The sequence below is a fragment of the Lepidochelys olivacea genome, assembly GCF_965140295.1.
Source record: "Lepidochelys olivacea isolate rLepOli2 genome assembly, chromosome: 7".
In the NCBI taxonomy this organism is placed as follows: Eukaryota; Metazoa; Chordata; order Testudines; family Cheloniidae; genus Lepidochelys; species Lepidochelys olivacea.
The window spans coordinates 125,149,112-125,173,190 of NC_140417.1; the positions used below are offsets into that span (position 1 = coordinate 125,149,112).

A 24,079-nucleotide genomic window follows, 5' to 3' on the forward strand; every position below is an offset into this window, starting at 1 on the left:
CCCTCTTGCTTAACCAAGACAGAAAACTGTTCCTATCTGAAGAGAGACTTTCCAGTGTGGAACAGTGTCAACAACAGACAGGACAGAAATCTGCCTAGAATTTCAAACAAAGGGAGAGTTGCTGGTGAATAACCTTGTTCATCAGAGAAATACCACATACAGATAACAAGAATGCTCTGTTCTCCAAGGGCCTGATCCAATGCCCACTGGCTATCGCAGCAACTGGATCAGATCCTTAGTGAACAAGGACAGTCTAATAGATCAAAGGGAATTGATCACAGAACTAAAAGTTAGTGGTTGCTTTGGTGCAAGTGATCATGACTTGATCACATTTACAATGTGCAAACAGAAAAAAGTCTTAACCAGTAAATAGAAATAAATAAACACACACACACACACTCTTGGTGCTTTAAAAGGGACAATTTCACAATGCTGAAAACAATTGAGCCAAATCAACTGGGAGGAAAAAATTAAAGAATGTGAATGTGAATAATTGGGCACTCTCTAAGAACATCTTATTACATGTTCCAAAAGCAACCACTGACAAAGAGGCTACAAACAATTTGAGTTAAGGGTGAAGTGAAAGCAAGTATACATTTAAAAAAAACAATATATAAACAAATGGAAAAAAGGAGAGGTTGATAGTAATGAATATAAATTGGAAGATAGGAAAGGTAGAAAATTGAAAAGGGAATCAAAAAGACACAAGGAAAAACCTATGGCCAGCAGAATTCAGAACGATAAGAAGGAGGGCTTTTAAAAGTATATTAGGAGCAAAAGAAATCCTAACAATGGTATTGAATAATGAAAGAATGGCACAAGCATTCAATAAATATTTCTGTTCTGTTTTTGGGAAAAAGCCAGCTGATATATTCATAGAAGATGATGATGAATGAGGAAATACTTTCCATTCCAACAGTAACTAAGAAGGATTTTAAAAGGCAGCTACTAAAGTTTGATATTTGTAAAAAAGCAGGTGCAGCTCAAGAGCTGCAATCAAGAGGTTTAAATAGCTGGCCAGCGAGCACTCTGGACCGCTAATGCTGATTTTGAATAAGTCTTGGAACACTGGGCAAGTCTCATGAGATATCTAAGTACTAGTCTGAGGTCCCAAGTTGCAGTAGTGATCCTTAACTTGAGCGTAGAGGCTCCCCAAACCCTTAATAAACCTTGAAGACATAGGTGAGCAAATATAGAAAACCCTTCTACTGGAGGATGAAAAGCTGATACTGTAGCCATGTGAACCTTAATCGAGCTAATTGATGACCCTGGTTTCTTTAGGTCCAACAGGTAAGTCCAGGATAGCTGAAAGTGATGAAGATTCAGACACAAGCCAGTGGTGTTGACAACAGTGGCTGAATCTGTTCCACTTCTGCAGGTAAGTAATTCAGTTTTACTTTCTACTGTTGAGTAACACTTGTACTTTCACAGAGCAGGTAGATTCTAATCCCACGAACCATCGAGGAACCATGCTCTGATGCGAAGGACCCCTAGGTTGGAGTGAAGTAAATGATCTGGATCTTGGAAGAGCTGAGGAATCATAGAATCATAGAATATGATTATGATTCTATGAATATCAGGGTTGGAAGGGACCTCAGGAGGTCATCTAGTCCAACCCCCTGCCCAAAGCAGGACCAATCCCCAACTAAATCATCCCAGACAGGGCTTTGTCAAGCCGGGCCTTAAAAACTTCTAAGGAAGGAGATTCCACCACCTCCCTAGGTAACGCATTCCAGTGTTTCACCACCCTCCTAGTCAAAAAGTTTTTCCTAATATCCAACCTAAACCTCCCCCACTGCAACTTGAGACCATTACTCCTCGTTCTGTCATCTGCTACCACTGAGAACAATCTAGATCCATCCTCTTTGGAACCCCCTTTCAGGTAGTTGAAAGCAGCTATCAAATCCCCCCTCCTTCTTCTCTTCTGCAGGCTAAACAATCCCAGCTCCCTCAGCCTCTCCTCATAACTCATGTGTTCCAGTCCCCTAATCATTTTTGTTGCCCTTCGCTGGACTCTCTCCAATTTTTCCACATGAATGATCAGAAGTTTGATCATCGGGTGGACACATAGGTGAAGCAGGCCAGGATACCAAGCTTGTCTCGGCCAGATCGGTATTTTAAGGATAATTCTGACTTTGTTGAGTCTGATCTTGTGTATCTCTCTCAATACTAGCAGTGTTGGAGGAAATGCACAAAATAGTCCCTTCATCCAAGATAGGAGAAAGGCGTTCCCCAGAGCGTGACGGCCTAGACCTCTACTTGAGCACAACAGATGACATTTCTTGTCCTGGAGTTAGAGCAGAGGTTCATTTTTGGAAGTCCCCAATTTTGGAATATACCATGGAGAATTTGAGAGTCCAGCTCCCATTCCTAATCCTGGGAGAAGCACCTGCTGAGAGTATCGGCTGTGGGGTTCTCAACACCAGGGAGGTAGATGGCTGAAATTTGGATCTGATGGGCTATACACCAGATTCACAACATTATTGCTTTGGTGCACAGGGAGGGGAATCTTGCTTCTTCTTGTTTGCTGACACAGAACATGCAGGCCATATTGTCCGTCACGAGCCCGATGGATTTGCCCCTAATGAGGGATAAGAAATGAAGGCAAGCATTCCTGACTGTCCTGAGTTCCAAGAGGTTAATGGGGAGACTCGTTTCCGGAGGTGACCATTTGCCCTGAGCCATGAGGGTATTCAGGCGAGTTCTCCATCCCAACAGAGATGCATCAGTTGTCACTGTTGTTGTTGGAGTTGGGTAGATGAAAGGAATGCCTGCACTGACGCTGAGTTGATTTTTCAACCACCCTTGGAAATGCTTTACATGAAGGGGAACAGCTACTTGCTTGTCCAAACTCTCTCTGGTTGATGAATAGATTGTTCCGAGCCAGCCCTGAAAGCAACCAAGGCGTAGTCTTGCATCACTGGTCACAAAGGTGCAAGCTACCATATGACCCAAGAGCTGTAGACAGTTCTTTACTGAGGTTCAAAGACTCCCTTGAATGGTCCTATTAGACTTGATAAAGCTATGAATCTGTCCGTGAGAAGGTAGGCCCTGTCAACAAATCCTAGCATGCCCCTTTGAACTATATTCTTTGTACTGGGGTTAATGTGGATTTTCTTACACTGAGCAGAACACCCAATTCCTGGCAAAGAGAAAGGGCCACCTGAGTTGATGACAGTACTGCTTTGTAAGATCAGCCCCTAAGCAGCCAGGCCTCAGGATACCGGAAGACTAAAATTGCCACCCGACGAAGGTAAATGGCCTCTACCACTAGGACCTTTGAGAACACCCTTGGGGCTTAGGAGAGTCCGAAGGGAAGTACTTTGTATTGAAAATGTTCCTAAGGCGTATGTATTTTCTATGAGATGAATGTATTGCTATATGGAAATAGGCATCTTATAGGTTGAGGGCTAAAAACCATTCTCTTACCTCTAGTGAAGCGATTATAGCTGCCAGAGTCACCATCCTGAACTTTTGAAACTTTACGAATTGTTTAGTAGAGTTAGATCCAAAATCAGTCTCTACCCTCTGTCCTTCTTTCGCACAAGGAAATACATCAAATAGAACCCATTTCCTTTGTGAGGTTTTAGTACCAGCATGATTGCTCCTAATCAAAAGAGAGAGTCTATTTCTTGCCTCAGAAAAAGCTCTTGAGCAAGGTCCCTAAATAGGGACAGGGAAAGGGGGTGGAAGGGAGGGATGTAAAGAGGATGGTGTAGTCTAATGTTATGATCTCTATAACCCCCTTATCTGTAGTGATCTGTCTTCAAGCATGTTGGAAATGGAAAAAGGGGGAGGTGGGCAAAGGGTTGCAGTTGCTGAACTAGAGGCGTGGGAGGATTTGAACCCTCAACTGTCGTGTCAAAACTGTTGTTTCTATGATGACTGGGTACTTGTGGAAGGAGGATGAGCAGCCCTCTTCCTCTGGAACTTAAGTCTTTTCCTTGGGGATTCAGTAGATCTCTCAAACCCAGAGAACAGAGCAGGGCAAGATCTCTGGGCAGTTTGTGACCTATTAAATCATTTTTTATTCGTAGGAGTATACATACCCAGAGATCTTAACATGGCCCTGGAATCTTTTAGCATTTGAAGAGAGTTGTCCATGGTTTCTGAGAACAACTTTCAACCATTGAAGGGGAGGTCCTCAACAGTGTTCTGAACCATGCTTGGGAACCCTGAGAGCTGGAACCATGATGCACTGCTCATAACTACCGCCACAGAGATGGATCTGGCACCAGTGTCTGCAGCATCCAAGGACACTTGGAGACATCCTGGCTAACAACTGACCCTCCATTATGATGTCCAGAAATTGTTTCCTCTGTTCCTCAAGATGATCAATAAAGACCAGAAACTTATTATAGTTTGTGAAATTATATTTAGCCATGACCGCCTGATAGTTTGAAATCCAAAATTATAGGGTCATTGATGAATAGGACTTCCATGCAAAGTGTTCTAAGTGCTTTTGGTCTTTGTCATATGGAGTAGACTCGGAGTAGTGTTGCTTACCCTACTTGTTCACCATATCCACCACCAGAGAACTTTAGGTGGGGGACGGAAGATTAAAAATTTGGAGTCTTTGGAGGAGACAAAATATGACTAGATGACCTCCTGAGGTCTCTTCCAACCCTAATATTCTATGATTCTATGATCCCATTCTTAGGCACTTAAATAAGGGTATGTTTACACTATGAAATTAGGTCGATTTTATAGAAGTCTATTTTTTAGGAAGCAGTTTTATACAGTCGATTGTGTTCGTCCCCACTAAGCGCACTGAGTTGGCGGAGTGCGTCCACAGTACCGTGGCTAGGGTCAACTTTCGGAGTGGTACACAGTGGGTAGCTATCCCACAGTTCCCACAGTCTCTACCGCCCATTGGAATTCTGGGTTAAGCTCCCAATGCCTGATGGGGCAAAAACATTGTCGCAGGTGGTTTTGGGTACATCATCAGTCGCCGCTCCCTCCCTCCTTCCGTGAAAGCAACAGCAGACAATCATTTTGTGGCTTTTCTCCTGAGTTAACTGCGCAGACGCCATAGCACTGCAAGCAGGAGCCCGCTCAGCTCACCGTCACCACTGCTGTTGCGGGCAAGTCTACTGTGGGGGCTGCTGTGATCCAAATAGCCAATGCAATCATTGACGGTCTGTTATCAAGCATAGTGACTCTGGGAAATGTGCGGGCCTTTTTAGATTTTAGGTGCATCATATTCCTGTCCTTTGTCGCTGGTGAAGGAATCCTGCAGCCGCACATGCCACATGTAACAGCTCCAGGGCTCTTGCTCTTTTGCCTTGGCCACACAGCAGCAGCTCCTGGGTGCCTTCGCATCAGTGGTGAATGGCTCCACCGCTTCCGCTGAAACTCTGCAGCAGACAGGACAGTAGGACTGCTAGCTGTCCTCATCAATGGTGTTTTGCTCGCTCCACCTCTTCCGCTGCAACTCTGCTATCCTGAGCTCCTGTGAGCTGGAGGCTTACCTGCCTCAGGCTGCTCTCCCAGCCGGCAGCACCACGCGGTCACACCTACCCCAGCCTATCCCTTGCTCCCATGGCTCATGAAGCCTTGGCAGTAGTAAGGAGCAGTTCAACTATCGTCTGAGCAAGTGCAGAATGGTGGTAAAATGTGCCTTTGGACGTTTAAAAGCTCGCTGGCGCTGTTGGTCAGACCTCAGCGAAACCAATATTCCCATTGTTATTGCTGTGTGCTCCATATTATCTGTGAGAGTAAGGGGGGGTGTAAGAGTAAGTTTATGGCGGGGTGGGAGTTTGAGGCAAATAGCCTGGTGTACGATTTTGAGGAGCCAGACACTGATTAGAAGAGCACAGCAAGGCACGCGGCGCATCACAGAGACTTTGAAAACCAGTTTCATGACTGGCCAGGCTACAGTGTGACAGTTGTGTGTTTTTCTCCTTGATGCAAACCCGCCCCCTTTGTTGATTTTAATTCCCTGTAAGCCAACCACCCTCCCCCCCTTCGAAATAAAGTAACTATTGTTTTGAAACCATGCATTCTTTCTTTATTAATTAAAAAAAATTGACGGACAAGATAGCGGCAGGTAGTTTTGGGTACATGTCGTCAGTGACCATTCCCTCCCTCCCTCCCTCAGTGAAAGCAATGGCAGACAATCATTTCTCGCCCTTTTTCCTGGATTGCCCGCGCATACGCCATAGCTTTGCAAGCAGGAGCCCACTCCGATCACCACTGCAGTTGTGAGCATTGTAAACACCTCACATTTGCCCTTGGAGATTTTGGCATATATACGTCTTTTGGAACGGAGTTCTGATGGCACGGATTCATCTCCCAATACAGCGATCAGATCCAGTACCTCCCATTCAGCCTATGCTGAAACTCTTTTGCGATTCTGGGACTGCATGGTCACCTGTGCTGATGAGCTCACCACGCTGGCCAAACAGGAAATGAAATTCAAAAGTTCCCGGGGCTTTTCCTGTGTACCTGACTAGTGCATCTAAGTTGAAAGTGCTGTCCAGAGTGGTCATAATGGAGCACTCTGGGATAGCTCCCAGAGGTAAGTACCATCAAATTGCATCCACACTACCCCAAATTCGACCCAGCGATGTCGATTTTAGCGCAAATCCCCTTGTCGGGGAGGAGTATAAAAATTGATTTTAAGAGCCTTTAAATGGACAAAAATGGCTTCGTCATGTGGACATGTGCAGGGTTAAATCGACCTAATGCTGCTAAATTTGACCTAAACTCGTAGCGTAGACCAGGGCTAAGTGTATAAGTGCAAAGTAATGCACACTGGAAAACATGATCCTAACTGTACATGCAAAATGATGGGGTCTAAATCAGCTGTTACCATTCAAGAAAGAGATCTTGGCATCATTGTGGATAGTTCGCTGAAAACATCTGCTCAGTGTGCAGTGTCAGTCAAAAAAACCCTAACAGAATGTTAGAAATCATTAGGAAAGGGATAAATAATAAAACAGAAAATATCATAATGCCGCTGTATAAATCCCTGGCACGCCCACACCTTGAATACTGCCGTTCTGGTCGCCCTATCTCAAAGAAGATAGATTAGAACTGGAACAGATATGGAGCAGGGCAACAAAGATGATGAGGGGATGGAACAGCTTCCGTCGGAGAGATTAAAAAAGGGAAAGGCTAGATATCTTAACATTAAGAGAGAATTCCCCTCTAGCCTAGAATTGCAGCTCTGAAACACCTGCTAAAACAGCTGTAGTATGGATGCGATGCATAACTGTGAAAACACTTCTAGATTGTATCAAGAAAGGTCAACTTCTCCGGGCTATTCTTAATAGAACCTGGGCTGGTGGAGACATCAGTTCTGAAAGCCATTAAAAAAAATGGTTGCCTACCTTTCGTAACTGTTGTTCCTCAAGATATGTTGCTAACGTCCATTCCAATTAGGTGTGCATGCGCCGCGTGCATGGCAGCCAGAAGGTTTTTCCCCTAGCAGTACCCATCGGGTCGGTCCAGGCATCCCCTGGAGTCACGCCTCTGTGGCGCCAAATATAGGGCCCTGCCAACCCGCCACCACCTCAGTTCCTTCTTGGAGGTTTGCTTTGACAGAGGGGTAGGTTTGTGGGTATTGGAAAGGTAGGTAACCGGTTTTTCTTCTTTGACTGATTGCTCATGTCAATTCCAATTAGGTGACTACCAAGCCTACATTTTGGAGGCGGGGTCGGAGCTCAAAGGTTTGCTGACTATAGCACCGCTCTGCCAAAGGCTGCATTATTTCTAGCCTGCTGGGTAATGGTGTAATGCAAGGTAAAAGTGTGGACTGAGGACCACGTCACAGCTCTGCAGATTTCCTGGGCCGGAACCTGGGCCAGGAATGTCCTTGTGGAGTGTGCTGTAAGCGGAGGGGCAGGTATCTTTGCCAAAGAATTTCAGCATGGATCACATCCTGTATCTGGGCATGCTACGATTGGGCGGAGACTAGAAGCCCTTTCATTCCGTCTGCTACTGCGACAAACAGCTGAATGGACTTCCAGAACGGTTTCATCCACTTGATATAGAAGCCTAACGCCCAGCGAACGTCCAACGAGTGAAGTTTTTGCTCCTTGCTGCCTGCGTGTGGCTTAAGGTAGAAAACTGGAAGATATCCTGGTTAACATGAAACTGGGAGACAACTTTAGGAAGAAAAGCTGGATGTGGTCTAAGTTGAACCTTGTCCTTATTGATGTGAAATGAGAGCTCCGCTTGGGACCAGAGGCCCTGAGTCCTGCGGTCTCCCAGGTGCGCGCCCCAACCCAATGCTGACGTGTCTGTCACTAGTGAAAGGGATGGCTGTGGTCTGACGAAGGGGACACCCGCACACACTGCCTACACGTCGAGCCACCATAGAAGGGACTCGAGGACCGGTCGAGGTAAAGTGATGATTTTGTCTAGACTATCCCAAATAGAACGATACACCGAAGCCAGCCACGCCTGAAGAGGTCAGAGTCTCAGTCTGGTATGCTATACTACATAGGTACAAGCAGCCATGTGGCCCAGAAGCTTTAGGCAATTCCTTGCTGTGGTGGTAGGGAACTGCCTAAGACTTCGTATGATGTCGCACAGGGACCGGAAATGTGACTCCGGGAGGTACGCCCTCGTCTGTGTAGAGTCCAACACTGCCCCTATGAACTCTGTCCACTGAACGGGGGATAGGGTTGACTTCTGTACATTCAGTAGAAGGCCCACGTTGTCAAAAGTAGCCCTTATGAAGCTCACTTGCACCTCCACTTGCGCCCTGGAGTGGCCCTTGATTAGCCAGTTGTCGAGGTATGGGAATCCCTGCACCTGATGCTTGCATAGGAACGCAGCCACAACTGCCATGCTCTTAGTAAACATTCAAGGAGCTGCTGACAGGCCGAATGGATGGACTGTGAACTGATGATGATTGTGGTTCACCACGAACCTCAGGTACCTTCTGTGAGACGGCGTTATTGAAATATGAAAGTAAGCATCCTTCAAGTCAAGGGCAGCGTACCAGTCCCCTGGATCCAAGGGATAATGGAGGCTAAAGAGACAATGCAAAACTTCAGTTTCTTTATGAACTTGTTGAGCTCTCGCAGGTCTAGGGTGGGCCTGAGGCCGCATTTGGCTTTCAGTATTAGGACATACTGGGAATAGAATCCCCTGCCCTTCAGCTCCTGAGGAATCTCTTCCACTGTCCCCAGCGTTAGGAGTGTGCACGTCCTGTGTGAGGAGTTGCTCGTAAGAAGGGTTCCTGAAGAGGGGTGGAAGGGAGGGAGAACTGGAGAGAGTATCCCCTTTGTACCGTACAGAGTATCCAGCGATCCAATGTCATTTGGGCCCACGCAGGACAGTCGGCACAAGAAGGTAACGGGGGAATGGATCCAGAGTCCAGACTGGTGTGTCGCCCCCAGGCACACTTTCAAAAGTTCTGCTTCTGGCCTGAGGACTGTTTTGCAAGCCCAGAGCTAATGAAGGGGGAGGCCTCTTTCTGTTGTTTCTATTATGCCTCCAAGAAAAATCCTGCCCGTTTTGTGGGTGGTAAAAATGAGTCGTGGGTTGCAGCTTAAAGTGCCTCCATTGTGTAGCCAGAGCATGCAGACCCAGGGACTTGAGGGTGGCCCTTGAATTCTTGAAGCTATGAAGCCGTGAATCAGTCTTTTCTGAAAAGAGGGCCGGAAACCTCAAAGGGGAGGTCCTGTATAGTCTGCTGGATGTCATATGGGAGCCCTGAGACTTGCAGCCAGGAGCTGCTCCTCGTGGCTACCCCAGAGGCCATGGTGTGGGTGGCCGAATCAGCCACATCAAATGCTTCTTGGAGCAAGGTGCAGGCAATGACCTTGTTCTCAGACTGCCACTGTGATGTTCTCCTGGTGTTATCCAGACCAGTGATCTGCTAGGTCACTCCAAACCTTGACTCCGGGAGCCAGCCTTACCCTACAGAACTGCTGCCTAGCCACTCGGTCCCTAGTCTGTAGAAGTGCATGGGATTCTTCTGTCCTAAGTGCAGGACTCTGCACTTGTCCTTGTTGAACCTCATCAGATTTCTTTTGGCCCAATCCTCCAATTTGTCTAGGTCCCTCTGTATCCTATCCCTACCCTCCAGCGTATCTACCTCTCCCCCCAGTTTAGTGTCATCCGCAAACTTGCTGAGGGTGCAATCCATCCTATCATCTAGATCATTAATGAAGTTGTTGAACAAAACCGGCCCCAGAACCGACCCCTGCGCACTCCACTTGATACCGGCTGCCAACTAGACATGGAGCCATTGATCACTACCCATTAAGCCCGACAATCTAGCCAACTTTCTATCCCCCTTATAGTCCATTCATCCAGCCCATACTTCTTTAACTTGCTGGCAAGAATACTGTGGGAGACCGTGTCCGCTGTGGGAGACACCACGTCCACTGCTTTCCCCTCATCCACAGAGCCAGTTATCTTCAATTTGACTGATTGCATAGACCTGTCCAAGTTTGATATAACCCATCCAGTTATAGACTGACCTCATTCATTCTCAAACTGTCCGCTCTTCAGGGCAGGGAGCATTTCTTCACACATGTTTGTTCTGACTCTGGCACAATGGGGCTGCCTTCTCACAGGGCTTTGGGGGAGCGACAGGAATCTGAATACTCAATAAGACTTCCCTGAGAAAGGCTGATGCTTTGGGAATGACGAGAACGGGTGCAGAGATCTCCCTGCAGCTACCCCTGGGGTCAGACACCACAAATCAAGCAGAAACAAAAGAGGGGGCTACCTTGGATTCACTCTTGGTTTGGCTCCTTCCTCCATGCTGGGGGCCCTAGTCTGGGATTACAGCCCCAGGGTACCAGGCAATGAATAAACACAGAGAGACAAGCACTGTCCTGAAGAGCTTACAATCTAAATAGAAGAGGTGACACAACAGGTGGATGCAACAAGGAACATATGCAACATGCCTGGCTCCCAAGAGTGCTTAGAGAGAGAGTATGGTATGTGGTATAGCTAATGGAATCTGATTCAGGACCACAGTGGTCCACATCAAACCATGGAGACAGCTGCCAGGCAGAGCATAGTGCCTACCTTTACGCTTCAGAGACATTAGGGACCGAAAGAATCCAGAGGTTGTGCCAATGCCACCAGGCAGCTTGGGGTCCTCCTCCCCCATCAGCTGGGCCAGCTCTGCTCCCGGCAGGTCGATGAGCCTGGTGATGTTGCTGACCACTAGCTCTGTGAAGACTTCAGGCTTCTCATGCCGCAACTTCTCCACAAAGAAGTCAGGGTTGAAGATGACTGTTTGCCCATGGAGGGAGGAGTCATTGCAGATGACAAACCTGCAGATGGCATCACTGGGAAAGAAAAAGAAGACAGGTTGTAAAACATTTCCTCCAGAATTCTCTCGTACAGCCAGTGTCCCCCCAAATCCCAGCTCACAGGCCTCCTGAGCGACCTCACTCTGGAAAAGACACCTACTCGCACTGGAGCTGCCAGTGTGTTCTTCAAAACCACTGCCTGTCCAATGCTTGCTATTAATCCACACCGTGCGCAGCTTCAGCCGAGCTGGGACAACAGCTCTTCTTGGTTTTGTTTGTTAACATTATAATTAACAACTGTAGCCAAGACAAGATGCACAAAACTGTACAAGTGTCTCACAACTCTGTCTAATAAACCTTGCCAGGAAGATTTCAGATCACTAAATGCCTCAGGGTAGAAATCTCAGAGAAAGGGAAAAAGCCTCAAAAGCAGCTATTTTAATCATTAACTAAACTTTAAACCTGAAGGCTCTAGTCCCACTACCAGAGCAACTATCACTTGTGACAGTGAGCATATCCCCAAAGAATATATACCAGGGAACAAAAGCACAGCCACACATGGAATGCTACAATGTAGCCTGCAACTACCTTTATCTTTAATACAAAGAAAGGCCCACAGAAACTATGGGCCCCAAGTGTACTCAGATCAAGATTAGGGACTAAACCCTGGGACTGGATTCTCCACTAGCTGCTGTAAACCAATAATTACAAATAGCAATTAATGGAGAAGACAGAAAAAAATCCCATACTACACATAGAAAGGTAACCTCAACCTACCATCTATTGTCTCCCTGTTATTTGTGAGCTTCAATAACTATGTGAACAACTATACGCATCGGTGATGTTATTGACATGAACTGTGACCGTACAGATCATTGTTGCAACCAAGGTCCTATAGTGGCACCAAATTTTGTACAAAGGAGATCAAGTAAGGTGTCTATGAAAAGGTTATGATTTGCTGGTTATGATTATGCGATCTGTATGCATGTATCATTTTGTATTTAAAGTGATAAGTATTGGCTCTATACTGTCTGTATTTCAAACTTGTGCTCTGCTTCTGGGGGACACCCCAGACAGTTTGGCATCAGTACTGCCTAGTCTGCTTGCTGGCCCATTAAGAACCATCAGTTATATAACTGACCCATTGAGAGAAGGCAGATACACCTTATGACTCAGCAAGGCATGCAGAGACACGCCTATGGACAGCACTCTAAGGCTTGCAAGCCATGTGCTGGGCAGCTTGTGTTTGAAACAAAGGCGCACAGGCCACATGGCAAGAGACTATAAAAGGCAGCTGCATCTTCTCCATTTTGTCTTCAACCCTCCTTCTGACCTCTGGAGGGACTATACTTGACACTGAAGCTCTGAACAAAGGACTGAACGACCAAGCCAAGCTGGGATGTTTGTACTACAGACACTTAATTGGTTTAAATCAGCAGTAATCCCATCAAGCCTGAAACAAGCCTTGAACGGCTAAAATCCCTATGTTGTTTATGTTACAACCTGATATAGAGACTGTGTCAACTCTTCCTACAGGCCCAAAATCCAGAGTTTGGTCAAGAAGACAGAGGCCTAGCAAATAGTGAACAATATTAGCTGAGAAGCAGAACAAACAAAGGACAACCTTGCTTTTTGCTAAGATAAGCTTGGTCAGCAAGAAGCCAGGTGGAAATTATAATTGCGGGCTTTATCTCAAAGTTGAGAACAGACCATGGGAATGAAAGGGGCCCTGTTTCTTCTGTAGAAGAGGTGCCTTCTTACACACCAGCCTTAAGTTTATGGAAGAGGTTCAGACATATCAGTATGAGATATGATATCCTCCCGCTCACAGATGTGCACCTCTCCTCCAAGCCATTGCCAGTACCTGCCTTAGAAACACAAATGAATAATTAAAAGACAACCTTTATTGCTATATACTTTTCGTTTGTCCTTTTGCTTTAACTCCTAGATGTGTACGTGTTGGACAATCAAGGGAGCTACTTCATTATCTATGGATCCCAAATCAGAATTTAACATATATATTTTATACTAACACACTTTATATATTGTTTAATGGAAAACACCTGTGTACTAATTAAGTGTCATGTGTTAACCTGAAACCATGGCCGGAGACATTATGTAACCTTTTGACCATTGGCTACTGTGCTTATCTGGTCTTGCTGCTAGACCTATCCAGGGGTTTGGGACTGCCTACCCCATCATCTCCCTCCACCCATGGAAAATCCATATAATCCATTGTAATCAATTGTTTGGCCGTGTCTCTGAGCCTAATAAGTGAGGTGACACTCCGTCAGCACTGTATGTAATAAACCCATGTGCTTGATTTTACACAGTGTCCATATTTGTTCCTTCAAGCCTGAATGAAGAACTTTGCAGTTGTTGTATCTATTTGATTCCATTTAACCAGTTTTAAGTCTCATTTATATTTCTTTCTTTTTATAAATAAACCTTTAGATTTTAGATTCTAAAGGATGGGAAACAGCTTGATTTGTGGGTAAAATCTGCCTGGTATATTGACCGGGGTTTGGGGCTCGGTCCTTTGGGATCAGGATCGGTCCTTTGGGATTTTTTCTTTTACTGGGGTATTGGTTTTCATAACCATTCATCCCCATAAGGAACAGTGCTGGTGGGGATACCGAGAAACTGGAGTGTCTACGGGAATTGCATGTGTGACTTCTGGTTAGCCAGTGGGGCAAAACCGAAGTCCTCTGTTTGGCTGGTTTGTGTGCCTCAGCTAGTAAAGGAACCCCAGCCTTGGGCTGTAACTGCCCTGCTCTAAGCAATTTGTCCTGAATGGATACTCTCAGTAGTTTCCTGCCAAAGGCCGCTTCGTTACAGCGTCTTTCACCTAAAAGGCAGAAAAAACGGTTACCCACCTTTTCGTAACTGTTGTTCTTTGAGATGTGTTGCTCATGTCCATTCCATTGTACGTGTGCGCGCGCCCACGTGTGTGGTCATCGGAGATTTTTGCCTTAGCGATATCCATAGGGTTGGCCATGGCGCCCCCATGAGTGTGCTCTCAGCCGCTGGTATATCAGGTGCCACCAGCCCTACAGCATCTCGGTTCCTTCTTCCTGACAACCCCGACAGAGGGGCAAGAGGGCAGATAATGGAATGGACATTAGCAACACATCTCGAAGAACAACAGTTATAAAAGGTAGGTAACCGTTTTTTCTTCTTTGAGTGCTTGCTTATGCTGATTCCATTCTAGGCGACGCACAAGCAGCATCAACGGAGGTGGGCTCAGAGTTCACAGTCTTGCAGCACTGCTCTGCCAAAGCTAGCATCGTCTCAAGCTTGCTGGGTCAGAGCATAATGAGACGCGAACGTGTGAACGGACGACCAGGTAGCATCTCGACAGATCTCTTGGCTCGGTACCTGTGCCAGGAAGGCTGCCAATGACGCCTGTGCCCTAGTTGAGCGTGCCATCATGATCACTGGCGGATGCAGGCTGGAACCCGTGATCCAGGACGAGATCCTCTGAGCAGGCATTGGGCAACCCTTCATCCTGTCTGCCACTGCAACGAACAACTGCATTCACTTATGAAGCGGCTTCGTTCTATCTATGTAGAAAGCCTGTGCCCTCCAGGTGTCCAGGGTGTGTAGCCTGTGTTCCTCATCTAACGCATGAGGCTTTGGAATGAAGACTGGTAAGTATATGTCCTGGCCAGTATGAAATTGGGAAATAACCTTGGGCAGAAATGCCAGGTGTGGGCACAGCTGAACCTTGCCCTTATAGAAAATCGTACACGGTGGCTCCAAGGCCTGATCTCAGACACCCTATGGGCTGACGTTATCGCGACCAAGAATGAAACCTTCCAGGAGAGAGCAGGAAGCCAAAGGCTCAAAGGGAGATCCCATGAGCCTTGACAGCACAAGATTCAGGCCCCGAGATGTGTGGATAGAGCCGCTTCAGACCCTTCAAAAACCACGCCGTCATATGGTGAGCGAAGATAGACCTGCCTTAGAATGGAGGATGGAACGCTGAAATGGCAGCCAGGTGGACCTTGATCGAAGAGATGGACAAGCATTAGAGCTTGAGGTGCAGCAAATAATCCAGGATATCCTGCAACTGGGCCTCTGAGGCCCGAATATGACACCCCGAGGTCCAACATGTGAACCTTTTCCACTTCGCCAGATAGGTCGCCCTGCTGGAGGGTTTCCTGCTGCCTAGCAAGACCTGCTGAACATGGGTCGAGCATACCCGTTCGTCTGTGCTTAGCCACACAGTAGCCAAGCCATCAAGTGCAGCATTGCCAGGTTCGGGTGCAACAGACTGCCGCGGTTCTGGGACAGCAGATCTGGCCGAAGTGGCAGGTGTAGCAGGGCAGCTGCTGAAAGGCTCAGCAACATGCCGAACCAGTGCTGGCAAGGCCATGCGGGGGCCTCTAGGATAGTCTTTGCTCTGTCTTGCTTGACTTTCACAAGGACCCTGTGAACCAATGGCACTGGGGGGAAGGCATACATCAGCAGGGTACAGCCCTGAGATACTATGTCCAGTACCCAGCAGTCCAAGGTGACCCGCAACCAGGACGAATGGTAGGGATGAAGGTAGTAGAGGAAAGAAAACGGTGGAGCCGAGGGGATTGACTGGGGCCTTGCGCTCTCACTTCTGGCTTCCGGAATGCTTTGCCGGGCCAGGCTGCTCAGGGGAGCGGGAGGTGGAAAGACAGTGACGACCAAACCCAGTGTCTCTCTCCCTCCTTCTCACAGACCCCAGGCAAGGCTGCCAAGACTTTGGTGGTGGAGGTGGCTGGAACTGCTTGCGCACTGACTGTGGCGATTGCATGCCCAGTGAGCGAAAGGTGGACCTGGTGTCTTTCAGCCCATGGAGTCTCACATCCATCTGGTCAGAAAAGAGACTGTTCCCATCAAACGGGAGGTCTTGCATGGAAGTCTATATCTCCTGGGAGAGTCCGGTGGTCTGAAGCCAGGAGTTGCACCTCATTACCACCACGGATGCTACCACCCTGACTGCTGAGACCGCCGAATCCTATGCCATTTGGAAGGAGCAACTGGCCATCGCGGTGCCCTCCTCCACCAGAGTATCAAACTCTTAGGAGTGGGTACTGCCTCCTCTGCCTCCGGGCACACCTCTCGCACTGAACCTGGTGCCATCAGTGCCATCACCTGCTGCTCCAAGGCAGCGGCAGACAAGCGGAGCGAAGGAGGCATTGCCATGACCGGCACTCCCCACGTGTTCCAACAAGGCCACTGGCTGGGCTGCTACTGCACCGATGCAGCCTCGGGCACCCATTCACGCCGTTGGGGTCTAGGCGAGGGGCTAACTCTCCCTTCCGTGCCGGAGGAACTGCCTTCCGGAGACTATGGTGGGGCCATGAACGCCTGGGTCTGTTTAGAGACCGCTGTCATTGGAGACTGGTGCCGGAACAAGGGGACTGATGTCGGAGCCGGGGGGACCGGAGATGGGATGGAGAGTGCTCCCATGGTGTGGGCAACCAAGGTCAGCATTGAGAAAGCAAGTGGCAGGAGGGTGACTGGTACCGGTAGTAAGGAGACCAGCGCCTCCCTCTAGGCAAAAAGAAAAGGAGTACTTGTGGCACCTTAGAGACTCACCAATTTATTTGCGCATAAGCTTTCATGAGCTACAGCTCACTTCATCAGTATGCATCCGATGAAGTGAGCTGTAGCTCACAAAAGCTTATGCTCAAATAAATTGGTTAGTCTCTAAGGTGCCACAAGTCCTCCTTTTCTTTTTGCGAATACAGACTAACACGGCTGTTACTCTAGGCAATCCACATCAAGACGACGGGGACTGCAGTTGTGATGCCAGTGACCGAGGGTGAGCCCCAGATGATCTGGGAGGTGGCTCCAGTGACCTGCAGCGTGGAGATGGAGAGCATGTCATTGTCTCCGGGGATTGGCAGCACTCCACCACTCCCTGAGGAGCTTTAGCCTTAGCCGAAATCTGCGGCACTTGCTGTGTTGGCGGCGTGGGTGGAGGCCTTTGCTCTCTCGGCGGTGGGTGAGCACGCAAGGGCATTGGTATCGGCAGGAGTGTTGGTCTGATACCACACACAGGAATCGGAGGACCTTTCATGGGGATAACAGCTCCGACGGGAGAAGGCCGACTGCGTGGCTCCGGGGTAGACAGGTGGTCTGAAGTGGGTCCTTTGCCCGATGAAACCTGGCTTTTCTTTCCTGGCACCAGGGAGTCATACTTCCTCGCCTTCTTTTTAGGCACAGTCAATGGGGAACAGTGCTGGGCTGAAGTCGGTGCTGGAAGTGCACTTCACACCGATGCAGAGGTGCTCAGCAAATCCTGCTGGGACAGCTCAGAGGCCAGACAGAGGGTGGACTCCATGAGGAGAGCCCGTAATCGAATACCCGCTCCTTCTGCGTGCTGAGCTGAAAGTTCTTACAAATACGGCACTTGTCTTTAATACATGCCTCCTCCAAGAACTTGAGACAGCTGCTGTAGGGGTCACTCACAGGCATAGACCTGTTACAGTCTGCGCAGGGATTAAATGTGGGAGACTGAGGCATGCCGCGTCCAGGGCAAAGTGCCGACTGGGACTCTACTAACAACTATGAACATGTAACAGCTGCTGAACATCAGCTATTAAAAAATTAACTATTTACAAGGCCCAAAGGCACAAAGTCTGAAGACGAAAACTGCTAGCCCTTGCTAAGCAAGGAAAGGCGCTCCGACTAACGGCCATGGGCAGTAAGAAAGAACTGAGAGGGCGTAGGGCTGGCCAGCCTGATATACCAGCACATGAGCACGGCACTCAAGGGGGCATCACAGCCAGCCCTACAAATACCGCTAGAGGCAAAAATCTCTGATGACCGCACACACCTAGAATGGAATCGACATGAGCAAGCACTTGAAGGACTGTGGTGTCATTTCTAGGATATGTGACCAGAATAAGTGACAAGAGAACTTGGGACTTAGACTCCACAGTGGAAAGTACTTGCTGGAATCACTGTAAACCATGGACTTGCAGCCAGCACTCTGCAATTTATGCTGAGTGAGAGTCCCAGCAGAAACCCTCCTGCTGTCACTACTATACAGGCGTGATGAGGGCTATTTTGAGAAAATGCTGGAGACTGAAAGGATGCAAGGCAGATGAGACTGGCAGAATCATCTCAGAGTAACAAGCTATGAGGGGTTCACAGCTGCATCCTGTAGGGTAGCCTAGGCAGCATGCTACTGATTCCAGTATCACCTGATGGGTTTCTCAGCCGTTTGTTGCACCTAAGGACTTAAGACCAAAATGGAGCAATGCAGTACCAACTGCCAAAGACACCCGCTGATTGATCTCCCAATACTCACATTGTTACAAAAAGAAAAGGAGGACTTGTGGCACCTTAGAGACTAACCAATTTATTTGAGCATAAGCTTTCATGAGCTACAGCTCACTTCATCGGATGCATTTAAAAACATACACAAGTGCCAATTCTTCCCAACAATGTGGAGCCAGGGCTCCGTCCTGAAATCTGTAACAACCCACTTTGATCCAACACAAGTCCTCTTGCTGACTGTGAAGAGTTACAAAGGGATCTTACAAAACTAGGTGACTGGGCAACAAGATGGCAGAGGAAATTCAATGTTGATAAATGCAAAGTAATGCACATTGGAAAACATAATCCCAACTATACATACGAAATGGTGGGATCTAAATTAGCTGTTCCCACTTAAGAAAGAGATCTTGGAATCATCATGGATAGTTCTCTGAAAACATCTGCTCAATGTGCAGCGGCTGTCAAAAAAGCTAAGAGAATGGTAGGACTCATTAGGAAAAAGATAGATAATAAGACAGAAAATGTCATAATGCCACTATATAAATCCATGGTACGCCCACATCTTGAATACTGCATGCAGTTCTGGTTGCCCCATCTCAAAAAATATATTAGAATTGGAAAAAGTACAGAGAAGGGCAACAAAAATGATCAGGGTATGGAACAGCTTCCATAGGAGGAGAGATTTAAAAGATTGGGACTGTTAAATTGGAAAAAGAGACGACTGATGGGGGATATGATAGTGGTCTATAAAATAATGACTGATGTGGAGAAAAAGTGTTATTTACCCCTTCACATAACACAAGAACTGGGAATCAACCAATGAAATTAACAGGCAGCAGGTTTAAAAACAAACATAAGGAAGTACTTCTTCACACAACGCACAGTCAACCTGGGGAACTCATTACCAAGGGATGTTAAAGACTGAAAGTATAAGCAGGTTCAAAAAAGAATTAGATAAGCTAATGGAGGATAGATCCATCAATTGGTATTAGCCAAGATGGTCAGAGATGCAAACCCACTCTCTGGGTGTCCTTAAATCTCTGGCTACTAAAAGATGGGACTGGATGACAGGGGATAGATCACTCAAATGTCCTGTTTTGTTCATTCCCTCTGAAGCGTCTGGCACTGGCCACTGTTGGAAGACAGGACGCTAGGCTAGCTGGACCATTGATCTGACCCAGTCTGGCCACTCTTATGAGGTGGTTTAATATTTAGACCCAGCTACCTTGCCCGCAATGATCCTCTGTTACTAACTCACTAGCAGTTTTTGTTCCCCACACAGTAGATATGCAAATACTCTCTAACAGCTACATCAAGAAGCACAAACTATCTGCTCCCTCCACTGCTAATTACATCTCTAGATTCACAGAGAGAAACCCCACTGCACTAAAATCAAATAACTCGCCAACCTAGAGCAACCGACAGGATCACCATGCATATTCCAGAGGTTAGTTTCAGTAAATTCAATAATGCCTAAAGCAAAAATAGACAGAAAACCAAATCTCTTACATGAATGCTGAGAGCTTTTGGAGAGGCATTGGGAAGCAAAGACACCGAGAAAAGAACTTGCTCCTTGTTTCCAACAACAAAGATACCCGCCTGCCCCAGCACAGCCTGTGCAAATTCCACGCATGCTACAAGACACAAGGGTGCATTATTGGGTCTGAAGGGCCCCCTTGGCACACACTGGGCATCAGCCGTCACGCAGAGACAAAACTGAAAAGAAAAGCTGGATAAACTGATTATGTCACTTCCCAAATGCCAGTGTAGCTGGAGTCTCATGGCAACCAATTCCATCTGCATGGAAACTAGGGCTTTGAATTAGGGACACTTTGGGCTTAAGTAATGTAACTCACAGGAACCTACCAAATGGGCCCCAGTTTAACCCATCTATATGACAAGTGAAGCCATGTCACCACGTCCCCTGTCTGGGATGAAGCATGGTTCCATTTTGTAGTGATTACAGAGCCGTCACCATGTCTCTCAATCGTGCTAAAGCCATATCTTTGGACCAGTGATGGGCAACCTGCAGGCCGCATGCAGTCCGTCATGGTAATCTGCTGGCGGGGTACGAGACAGTTTGTTTACATTGACCGTCCACAGGCACGGCCGCCTGCAACTCCCAGTGGCCACGGTTCGCCACTTACAAAGACACTTGTTACACTAGTTTGTCTGAGCGATTGCCTGAACAAGAAGTAGGACTGAATGGCTCTAAAATTTTACATTGTTTTATTTTTGAATGCAGGTTTTTTGTACATAATTCTACATTTGTAAGTTCAACTTTCATGATAAAGAGATTGCACTAAAGTACTTGTATGAGGTGAATTGAAAAATACTATTTCTTTTTTTTTATACAGTGCAAATACTTGTAATCAAAAATAAATATAAAGTGAGCACTGTACACTTTGTATTCTGTGTTGTAATTGAAATCAATATATTTGAAAATGTAGACGACATTCAAAAATATATAAATGCTATTCTATTATTGTTTAACAGTGCGATTAATCGCGCTTAATATTTTTAATCGCTTGACAGCCCTAATTTAAAGGGATTTTAGTCCTGCTTTCAGTCTCAGAAATGTTAATTGTGTTAATTCAATATTAATTTTGTTAACAATGTTAATGCCCAATGTAAATTAGAGAGTAATTTCTAATGTCTCCATATCAAATGTTCATTAGAGCTTCCCTAAATCCTCTCTTAAATAGAGGAGATACATTTAAGTACCAAAGGACTAGAAGATAATGCTTTTCACATCATTCCACTACAGGTTCCTCCATTTTTTTCTGTCCCTCTTCTCTCCCTCCCTCCCCCAAAAAAAAATCTGGGATGAATCCTGTCTGACCCTGGAAATTTGGCTCCGGCCATTCTTGTTCCTTGATTCTTGTTCTGGCACAATCTCAGTTTTCTGTAATATTTTTTCTTTCTTCCTGAAGAAAAATATGCCTTTGTGGCATCTGTGTCCCCATCTTCCTTTGTGAGGACCCAGGCAAAGAATCCATTACATTTTTCTATTTAGTATTTCCTGCATCTCCCTCAACCCTTGATATCTCCTAATGAACTCACCATTTCCTTCATTAGCCTTTGTCTTCTATGTTCTAAACATTTTTAATTTATTGTTAAACGTGGAGTCTTTCTTCCATTTTCTGCCTAATTGTGTCATAAACGTTAACCCTTTTACTGCTGAACGTTAGGGCATTCCCACTGTGCAATGACTCTGATGGAACGTTGGCACTTCACTGAGAACCTAGGTAGGAGGCACGCAGCATAGCACTGGAGATGAACTTTTCCCCATCTGCCAGGTACATCAGGTAGCACTCAAGTGGTTAACTTACTTCTGGCCTTCCAGCCTCCCAGTTTTTACCACTCTCCCAGCCAGGAAGGTCTGTGCTCCATGCCTTCCATCACTGCTCGCAAATGGTTCCTCTCACTCTTAACTCCTGATTTACCTAGGTTGACGTTCTGCTCTGGCTTTACATTGTCTGGGGTTGCTTCTAACTTCACAAACACAGATTTTACGCTCATGTAACTCCATTAAGTCAACAGAACTTACTTCTCGTGTATCCCACTATAACGGCAATTCTCAGTCACACAGCCTGTCTCTTTCCTGGAGACATTTGCCATTCACTTCCTTTATTATATTATCCCATTTGTTTGCTTCCCAAAATTTCTTTCCACAAACTCAGTTAACCATAGTTTGCTAGCTGAGGTCTCACTTTAGTCCTGATCTTCAAAGACCTCCATAGATTGACTCAAGCTACACAAGGGATCAATTCATCCTGCATGATTGTGACCTCTGACAACAGCTGCACTCCACTGAAATAATGGCACTGTTACCCCTAGAGTGAGACTTGTGTGCCTGATAGCTTTTCCTGCAACTTGTCCATGATCGTGAGACTCGCTCCCAGAAGGTGCTAGGCTCACCGTGAATCTTATGAGCAAAATTAGTGCCCACTGTTTTGTCCTAGCTTTCTCTATAATAACAAAACCTTGGGCTAATTAGGGGGAGGGGAGCGGGAAAGGAAAACAAGCCATTTGTTCCTTTATTGTGTACTCTGAGATGATGAAAGGCACTCAGATACTATGGTGATGAGTAATCTATAAAAGGGAAGAGGAAAGAAATCCTAATTACAAACAAGGCAGAAAATAGAAAGGACATGTTTGAGCAAATGCCCGTCTCCCCTTTGCTGCTGTTCTGTGAACTGTGTGTAGGTGGGACATATCCATTCTCCCTGTTTACCCTGGGTATAGCAGGCAGTAGCACTGGGCTTTGTCTGAAGGTTACACACTTGCGGTGTTGCAGATTAACAGGATTATTGCATGCAATGCCTGTGGGGGCTTTATTTCTGTGCAGAAATGGGGTCCTGCTTTACATTTCCATTTTGATTATCAATAACGATACCCAGGCATCTTTGTGTGCGAGGAAGGGTCACTGATAAAGTGACCTTTATAAATTAAAAGGCCCACTGAAGTGCAGGAATAGGAAATTGGAGGCTGTTTCCAGGTGTGTCAGTCAGAGATGGACAGGCATCGAGGGAAACATGGAACAGGGAACAGAAAATGGAAGAACTGCAGATGGGTTTGTAGTAATAGGATACTGCAAGGGCGTTTTGGGAAGGCTTCAAAAATATGCTGCGATGGGGTATGCAAATCCCACACCAGACAACAAAGGGTTAAGGAGCTGCCCCACACGCAGCCAGCCTTGCCCCGGGCTCAGCCAGCCCTGCCCCACCCGCAAGAGATGCTCAGGGAGCTGAGCTGAGCTGGAGCAGAGCAGAGCAGAGCAGCTCAGCTGGGGGCAGGTCTGGGAAGAGAGCCCACCTGCAACTGCAGCCCCTGAGGGAAGGGAGTACCTGCTTGAGATACCTCCTGGGATACCTACATTCCTTCTCTCTCTCTCACATTGACTCCCTTTGTTCGTGTTAATTCCCCTTGTGTTGTTTAAGGACAACGCTGGATCACTAGGCCAGGCTCCACACAAGTGCAAACTGCCACCGATGCCAAAAGCCCAACTGGCCACTATGAAAGCTGGTACTAGGGGAGTGCAATAGCAAAGTCCAAGGCAATGGTGGGCAACCTGCGGCCCGTCAGAGTAATCCGCTGGCGGGGCGCGAGACAGTTTGTTTACATTGTTCGTCTGCAGGCACGGCCGCCTGCAGCTACACTTCTATGATTCTATAGCGGGGAGGGCAAACTTTTTGGTCCAAGGGCCGTATCGGGGTTGCAAAACTATATGGAGGGCCGGGTAGGGAAGGCTGTGCCTCCCCAAACAGCCTGGCATCCGCCCCCTCCCACTTCCCGCCCCTGACTGCCCCCCTCAGAATCCCTGACCCATCCAACCCACCCTGCTCTTTGTCCCCTGATGGCCCCTTCCCGGGGTCCCCTGCCCCTAACGGCCCCCCCGGGACCCCACCCCCTATCCAACCCCCCATCCAACCCTGACTGCCCCCCTCAGAATCTCCAACCCATCCAACCCCCCCTGCTCCTTCATGGCCCCCTGCCCCCGGAACCCCATCCCCTATCCAACCTCCCCTGTTCCCTGTTTCCCCCCAGGACCCCCAACCCATCCAACCACCCTGCTCCCTGAT

At 47.2% G+C, this 24,079-nt stretch overlaps 1 protein-coding gene and 1 long non-coding RNA gene across 4 annotated transcripts in view; one reads left to right on the forward strand and one right to left on the reverse strand.

The window, feature by feature from the left end:
* Positions 1 to 24,079, reverse strand: part of ARHGAP19 (Rho GTPase activating protein 19) — a 58,586-nt gene that overhangs the window by 15,645 nt on the left and 18,862 nt on the right. For 2 of the 3 annotated variants that reach the window (XM_084635077.1, XM_084635076.1), the window contains exon 2: positions 10,999 to 11,264. In XM_084635077.1, the coding sequence (XP_084491203.1) occupies positions 10,999 to 11,264 (266 nt within the window). Of the gene's footprint in view, positions 1 to 10,998; positions 11,265 to 20,003; positions 20,034 to 24,079 lie in introns of those variants that run through there. The other variant, XM_084635078.1, reaches the window with a different exon arrangement.
* On the forward strand, positions 1,286 to 5,995 carry LOC311524196. The gene is made up of 2 exons (XR_014712502.1): positions 1,286 to 1,378; positions 4,038 to 5,995. It is a non-coding gene; the product is annotated as an uncharacterized lncRNA (long non-coding RNA).